The sequence below is a fragment of the Lytechinus variegatus genome, chromosome 5 (genome assembly GCF_018143015.1).
Source record: "Lytechinus variegatus isolate NC3 chromosome 5, Lvar_3.0, whole genome shotgun sequence".
Classification (NCBI taxonomy): Eukaryota; Metazoa; Echinodermata; class Echinoidea; order Temnopleuroida; family Toxopneustidae; genus Lytechinus; species Lytechinus variegatus.
This window is the reverse complement of record NC_054744.1, coordinates 21,162,889-21,171,507: the sequence shown is the minus strand read 5'-3', so window position 1 is coordinate 21,171,507 and position 8,619 is coordinate 21,162,889. Positions and strand designations below refer to the sequence as shown.

At 37.7% G+C, this 8,619-nt stretch overlaps 1 protein-coding gene across 1 annotated transcript; it reads left to right on the top strand.

Annotated features, from left to right (window-relative positions):
• The first annotated feature begins 577 nt into the window (after window positions 1–577).
• LOC121414812 (synaptotagmin-11-like) lies at window positions 578–8,344 on the top strand. The gene is made up of 7 exons (XM_041607869.1): window positions 578–943; window positions 1,639–1,838; window positions 3,498–3,650; window positions 4,554–4,700; window positions 6,580–6,706; window positions 7,087–7,241; window positions 7,659–8,344. The coding sequence occupies exons 1-7, from the start codon at window positions 640–642 to the stop codon at window positions 7,809–7,811; spliced, it is 1,239 nt and encodes a 412-aa protein (XP_041463803.1). The 5' UTR covers window positions 578–639; the 3' UTR covers window positions 7,812–8,344.
• The last annotated feature ends 275 nt before the right edge of the window (window positions 8,345–8,619 follow it).

Sequence of the window (8,619 nt, the reverse complement as noted above, 5' to 3'; positions counted from 1 at the left end):
AAACAGGGAAGAATTAATTTGTGATGTTCCCCCCCCCCCGGGGGGAACGTCCCTGTGCTCCCTCCCCTTAAGCTGATGAAGATGATGAATGACATGATTAGCTTAGCGTTGATACTTAGTATTTCTCATTTGTCAAAGAATGTCTGAGCAGAGTGATCAGTCATACATTAATGAGAATTCCATAGGTACTTGATCTATCTTGATGGAAAACTATAGCGGAATGAAGATGAATTAGATATGTGCAATAACAACCAAATATTATTCACCATGCGTCTGATCACTATGATAAAAAAATCTTCAGTCTTCCTTTTTATTGACGGTTTTCCCGGACATATAGCAGCCATTATGTTGAGTTCGTGTTAAACATTAGTATTATCATGTTTATGATTTTTTATTCAGCCTGTTTCTTCTTTTTATGAAACATTAATCAGTGCAGTGAATCACAATTTCATTTTTTTTCTTCAAATTTGCTCATTTCATATTAAATAAGATGAATCACTTATAGAAGGTCAAGAATATAACACGTAACCCCCTCATATTTGAATTTGCATTTCGAATTAATATGCTCATCATATTTTTCCTCTCATTGCCATTTCTACAGTCTCGAAGTCAGCTATCGTGGGTGTATGTGCGGCCATCATGACCACCCTGGCCATCGTCGTCCTCACAGCGTGTCGGTGTATGCGTAGAAAGCCAGGTCGACCCTCCTTCCTGCTAACTCGAGACGTCGAGAAGGCACAACGTACTTTCTACACCCGTCCTACCGCAAAACCCATCAGTAGTCCCGAGTTATCGTCTCCCGAGACCGGCCCATCCCGGCACCTCCCACCCACCGGGAAGGGTTCGCCTCATCTCACTCCGACCAAGTGGGGATCGTCGGGATTCCCGTCCCCGACCCAGGGGGAGAAACGCCCTCCCATTAGCACATTCTTGGGGTCGACAGGTAAAGTCCATTCATATAATAGTGCCGTTTACTAGAACTTCCTATTTTTAATTGAGATTGGGCATTGTCACATGCCGATTTTGAAAAGTTACAAAATGAAGTTTTTCAGACAGATGGGGTCAGGAAAGTAGTGTAAATTCGTTTGTCTGAAACAGATAAGAATCACTCAATAAGCAAACATCTTTATGGGGAAAAAGAGAAATAAAAAGTAACAGGATAACCATGGTAAGTTCTATAGTACGATCCATGGTATAACACGATAGCAAACCCACGAAATGTACTAGATTTGGGAATTGTTAAATCAACTTTTCTTTAACGTAGAAAGCATGTCGACGCACTTCCTGTCTTTTTCACTTTCCTCTCTTAATTTTTCTTTCTTTTTTCTTTTCTTTCTTTCTTTCTTTATTTCTTCTTTCTTTCCCCTTTCCTTCTTTCCCCCTATTACACTTCTCGATATCGATATCGTTTACAAAAAAAGAGTCGGTCATGTTCACAGTCACAAATAAGTGGAGGAAACATTGATCAAATTTATGAAGAACGAAGAAACTCCTACGTAATCCGTCCTCATCTCTCTATCCGAGTTTCCTTAATTCCCTTTCATAAAGCAATTATAATTTCCCTTAAAATGTGATGATATTCTCCCACTTCATTAATACCTCTTGATACTTTAATCCCATCCCACATCTCGTCCTCAGGTAAACTCGACCCACAGACGTTACACAAAGACTCGTACTCGGATGGGAGCGACGAGAAGTGCGAGGCGGTTGATAATAAGACCCTGGAGAGTATGGAAGACCGTCCAAATGTCGGGGTGCTCAACTTCACGGTCGAATATAGAGTGGACAAGGCAGTGTTCATGGTCACTATACACCGAGCCAGCTATCTTCCTGCCAAGGTAGGCATATGCAAGTGACCGTCCCCAATTCATTGTAACGTCACGTCTTGTGCAGTTTTAACTTTCCCTTCTCATCTCATGTCAGTCCCAAACCAAACATACAATATAAATCATAAATGTGATATTTCAAATAGTTATGAGGCAGAAAATTAAAGAGATCACGGGTATTAAATAATAATTCAGCTTGCAATTATCCCGGCTCATTATGGGCTTTGTAACCCCGGCTTGCATCTTTAAAATTCGGCTGCGCAAGCATGGATTCGTTTACAAGTCGTTTGCATTGGCGTCATTTTCTTACCACCCCCAAAATCACTGTTACTTTAAAATCCCCGGAATTTTCATGATCCAACATTAGGCTAAAAATTAGAATGTGAAATGGAAACGAGATTAGAATTTACAGATTCCTGTAAATAGTTTCCACTGCCACAACCCCCCCCCCCCCCCACACGCGCGCGCATAATGGTTCGTTATGTCAGACATGTCAAGCTATAGCTATCAACGATATAAGTTCACAGCAACATTCGATCATGTATAGCATGCCATCATCTTAGCTACCAATAACCACGAAAACACAAGAGAAACAATGCCTCTACACAAGGCACACTTTGAACCATAGAACTATAGAACCAACGTTAGGTTTTTTTAAATGTCATAAAGTCAGGTTGTGATAGTGTTCCAGTGGTCGAGTACAGATTTGCATTTTTGTCCAAAACGCCGTCTCCGAAGCTACCGTGAACCGTGAGCTTCTTTCGACTCATTCGAAATTCAGACCGAGATCCCGATTTGCCCCCAATCTCATTTAGAATCTAAAGTGAAATATTTACCAGCTGAACCCTTGCGTCACCTCATTCTAGATGTTAGTTTTGCCTTATTAATGGCTAAGTGGCTTGAGGCTAGTGTTTCAAAGGTCTTTTACGTGACTCCTTTGCGGAAGATGACTCAAACACCTTGAAGTAAAGACAAGTCACTACTGAGGGTAGGGACACACTATAGGCCCCCAACTATATTTTACTATTGTCAGATTGTGCTCCGTTGTTATTGAAATATTGAAAGTATCACTCTCTTTGAACCCTCGTTTTCATTTTTTAAGGTAATTACTTCCATTATCTAATGAGGAAACTTGTAGTGGTGTATGTGTGTTCTGACCCCTTTCATTAATGAAACCCTGGATCCACTGATCGGTGGTATACACCTAAGACTATTAACCCAATGTCTACAGGGATATTGTTCATAGCCGAACGTTCGAAAATTCGCCGAACTGTACTGTTAGATTTCCTTTTCCATGTGTAAGTCGAAAATACTTGTAAACAAGTAATTCTTAAGCATTACATGGTCAAACAAAAATTTCAAATGATTTATTTCTTTTATCTCGTTTCAATGTTTTATTCCTAGGCCTATTTACAGCATTTGTTGTAGTTTACCGGACACACAAATTCAATCATATTTGCACTCCTTTGCTTGTTTGATTGTAATTTGTTGATTTAACTATATTGTGGTTAAACATTCACTGATATTGATTATCCACGCAAGCTGCATTAAGGAACGTTTCTTTTCAGAACGTCCGAAATCCATTTTATTAAACAATTCAATCAATTCAAGTTAACAATTCAATCATATTTATTGCGAGAACTTCTCTATATTCAATTATTTTAATACAAGGATCCCACGACAGGAGCATCGGACCCCTATGTCAAGCTGTGCCTGCTCCCCGAGAAGAAGCACAAGGTAAAGACGAGGGTCCTGAGGAAAACACTCAACCCCATCTACGAAGAAACATTTACCTTCTATGGATTGGCATACAACCAGTTACAGGTAGGTAGGGGGTGTAAACATGGGCGTGGCTATGGGCGTGGCATGGAGGTAGGGGCATTTCTCATCCGAATGAATCAACAGGGACCGTTTTTCTGGTAACTCTGCCGTTATGATAAATACCATGAAAACCCTGATTTTGAATGGTTGTTGACACCTGTGATCGTGGTAATTACCAAAATAACATCGTTAAAACTGTCATATGCCATTAATGAACTGGGCCACAGGTGTGGGAGGGTGGAATTATGAGAGGTAGCATGAGTCAATACAGAATATAGTCCTTTTTATAGGCATAATCTATTATTTTCACGTTTGCTTTCAAATTAGTTGACACAAGAGATCGCTAGCGGACAAGCATTTATATAACCATGATATTATTTATCGAATGCTTCAGCATGAAAATGAAACAAAACGAATGTCGACAAGCACATTGACTTTGATATCCGCTAGCAACATGAGCTATTCTCGGCTGCACTCTCCTGAATACATAGGGGTTTTAAGAAGTTAATTACGAATACATCCTGAGTTCGAAGTTTAAACTACCATTACTACCACGTCGGAGGGACAAGGGTCTTTTCACAAAGATTTAAGTGTGGTTAAAAGTCGCATTAGTTTCTATTTGCGCGCGGAATATCACCGCAGCATAATAAAGGTAAGCGCGCTAAGTGCGGGTGTCGTCACTAGTCTTAAGCACGAGTTTAAGTCGAACTTAATTGTTGATGGAATACCACCGGGTCTTGATGTTTTGCTTACCGCATCTTCACGACGATAACCGTTGTAATAGTTAATACGAAAAAAACTAAAAAATTTTTTTCCTTAATACAATATATTTGGATGTATACGGTTGCGAGACTTTTCACTAATAAAATCTTGTATTTGATGATTTCTTCATCTTTTTGTTTGTAGGGTGTAACGCTTCACTTTGTTGTGATGAGTTTCGATCGTTTCTCCAGAGATGAGGTAATTGGTGAGGTAGTGATGCCCCTGTCTAACGTTGATCTGAGTACCAGACCTGTCAATCTATGTCGAGATATCAAACCAAGAAATACACGAGTAAGTATACCATTCTGTTCACTCCCTTCTGTTTGTTTTTGGTTTTGTTTTGTTTCGTTTTGAATATAAACTTTGTTTTTCCTCTTCTACACTGCCGTTGCTCTGCCCCAGATTGTCAAATTCTTTTTCCCATCCGTTCTTTCTTTATTCCCCACTTCCTTTTTCTTTTGACATTTTTACCTTTCTTCTCCTTCATCATGTTCATAGCTTTCTCGTTTCAGCCACGTATAACGGTTTCACCTCTTTTGCTTCCTTTTTTTAAATCAATTCTTTTTCCTTTTTCATCTCCATCGGAAATGTTACCATTCATAGGCGTCGATCCTGGGGAGGGGGGGGGGGCGATCGCCCACCAATGAAACTATGGGGGGGGCAAACATATCGTTTTGCCCCCCCCCCCCAATAATTTCGGATGTGCAAAAATAAGATTGTAATGTTCAGCAAGCAAGATTGAGATACACAAATCGTTCTTTATTTCGAATCGTGCTCAAAATGTCCGCTTTCCAGATTCGAATATAAAAAATTTCAGCTCGCGTTCGCATCATTTCTGTAGCAAAATCCCATACCTTTCATGATTAATAGGTGAATAGAATGTCCCGTTTTCAGTTCTAAACCTTAAAAGAACTCCCGCTACGATTCGCAATAATCTTTAGTTGGATATATATCTTTTTTCTTCTTTTTTTTAATCAAAAAGTCCATTAAACTGTCATATTTTCAGATCGAAATAATTTTTTTTAGCTCGCACTTCGTGCTCGCATCTATTGTTCTTACCAATCTTAATCATTGGTACCAAAAATGCTTACAATATCACGCCTTCAGGTCAGAATTAAAAAAAAAAATCAGCTCGCTCTTGGCACTCGCATTAATTTTTTGGTGAGATATATACGTGTCTGTATCTCCTGAGTCATATATATATATATACCTATGTGTGTGAGGGTGGGTGTTTTGTACGATCGAGCGTCTTTGGAACGTTGATTCATGATTTTGCCCCCCGCAATCTAAAAAATGGATCGACGCCCTTGTTACCATTTATAGATCATTGGAGATTTATTTCTGTGCGGGATTATAAATCATATCAAGGGTTTTTTTCTCGCACATACACACATCTGTGTGGTAGGTAAGATGTAGATTGAGGATATAGGATATTGATCAAGCATAAAAAGCTGCCGTTACTCGCACCTCTTCCCCCCAAAATCTCTTCAATCATGCATTTACATTTAAAGGTCAAGTCCATCCCAGAAAAATGTTGATTTGAATAAATAGAGAAAAATCAAATTAGCATAACGCTGAAAATTTCATCAAAATCGGATGTAAAGTAAGAAAGTTGTGACATTTTAAAGTTTCGCTTATTTTTCACAAAACAGTGATATGCACAACTGAGTGACATGCAATTGAGACAGCTGATGATGTCCCTCACTCACGATTTCTTTTTTTGATTTATACAATATTTCATTTTTTTTACAGATGTAACAATAAGGACCGACTTGACTGAAACACAATTAAACAATGCTATTTCCACATGTTCAGGGAGGAATTAATCGCTTTTTCACCTAACAATAAATAGAAAATTAGAATATTTCTTATTTCGTATAATAAAATAAAATAAATAATGAGTGCATGACGTCATCAGTTTCCTCATTTGTATACCGACCAGGCTCTGCATAATTATAACCGTTTTGTGAATTTAAGTGAAACTTTAACATGTCATAACTTTTTTCATTTTACATCCGATTTTGATGAAATTTTAAGTGTTATGCTTGTTGGATTTTTCTCTCTTTATTTAAATCGACATTTTGTTGGGGTGGACTTGTCCTTTGACTGCTAGCCTATTTCTTTTTCTATGCCACAAAAATCACTTTTGCCTTCTCATATTTTCGGTAAGATCCCCAAGTCACAAGGCCGCGGTGAGTTGCTGACGTCATTGTGCTATCAACCGGCAGCTAACCGACTTACTGTGGTGGTCCTAAAGGCAAAGAATCTTCCCAAGATGGATGTCACTGGCCTCGCAGGTAAATACATCATAAAGCAAGGGTGTCACCATAAGGGGGGGGGGGGGTGGACGACGGCCCCCTTTGATTTTTTAAGAATGAGGAAACAATATTTAAAAAGAGGGATGATAGAATGTACGAAGAGAAAGATTATTATGAATTAGGAGGATTAGATGGCATTGAGCTATGTATAGAATATCATATTTTCTCATTGAGGAAAATGTGAAATTACATTTAATATTGTCACTCTCTATATATAAGGATAATGAGAAGAATTGTATAATTATGTCAATAATTGTTTGCATTTAACATGCATTAAGGTCTGTTTTAATTTGGGCATTCGATGTAGTTTCATAGTCAATCAAATGTTAGAAAGCCTTTCTATTTTTTTTTCATCGTAGACCCATACGTAAAGATTTACGTGATGTACCGCAACCAACGCCTAGCTAAGAAGAAGACCCGCCTCAAGAAACGGACCCTAAATCCCGTCTTCAACGAATCTTTCCTCTTCGACATACCTATGGAAGGATTGGAGTACCTTAAGATTGAATTCCAGGTAAGAGCTTGAACGATGCGAGTTGGGAGACAAATCGTTTATAATAGAAGCCGAACAAAGTTAATCAAAATTTAAACCAGTCTGAAATAATACTATTGTATCAGTCAATCTAAATAGTCATCGCAATTCTATGATAGTTTAGCCCTATCAAAGTATTTTTATGTCTATTGATATGATTGAATTATACTTACGAATTGTTTGAACGTCTTTAATCTTATAAAGAAATATATTAAATCATGAAAATATTGACACACGACTAAATTCAGTTTTATTGAAAAAATGATATTTGTTTGTCGGATTCCTGCATGAATGAGTTAATCTAAAAAATAAAAGAGCCTGGGTATTCAGGGACAAAATGGTATTGAGAGAACGAAACGCTCGAAAAAATGCAATTTTCATTTCAATTTTTTTAACCAGGTGCTGGATCACGATCGGGTGACGAAGAACGAAATTATCGGCCGATTAGTGATTGGACGAGATGAGGATGGAGAGGCCGAATCACAGCACTGGAAAGAGATCATGCAGAATCCAAGGAAACAAATCGCAGAATGGCATAAACTCACCGAATAAAATTTCGTCCATACAATCACAATTTCCGATTAAAAAAAAAAACGTTTGATCGAAAGTAAAGGAATAAATTGGTGAAATATATCTACATTATTTTGTTACCATCCCCTATTTTTATTACTGACAGTTTGGCGACATCTGCCTTTGTCTCAGTATTTACGTCAGACGTTGTTGAATGGCGGGAAATTCAAATTCAAACGTGTCTAGTTTGAAATGGTTATCACCGTTTGTCAACGTCTGACTATAATGTAAACCAATCAATTCATAGTTAATAAAAAAAAGTCCAGTAAAAGTTTTCGTGACTTCAATGAAGTCTCAATTCTGTTTTAATATTAGCACCGGGATAGGCACTATTTATTATGCAAGATACTTATCAATATACCCCGTTTGTTGCGTCTGAAAAAAGTGATTGATCAATTATTTGATGACTTCAGGATCAGATGAATTAAGTAATCTTTTCAATACAATTCAATTCAGTTCTTTATTCCATTATCATTTAAACATTTAAACATAAGACGAAGTAATATAAATCAAATATAATTTTACAGATGAAAATTCTTACTTCGTAAAAAAGTATAAAATTAAGTATAAATGGAAATGAGGGGGTCCACTAAAAGCAAAGCTTGTAAAGTGTGGATCCCCCTTGATTGTCAGAGCAATGAATGTAATATTTCAAACAGTATGTCCCATATAGGCCTACCCATTTGAATACAGTATTTCTTATCGTGACATTCATACGGGTGACTCAATTTTCGTTCGGTAAATTTGTCATGTTCAAAATTAATAAACCCTTGGTCAAGCTGTTATGACG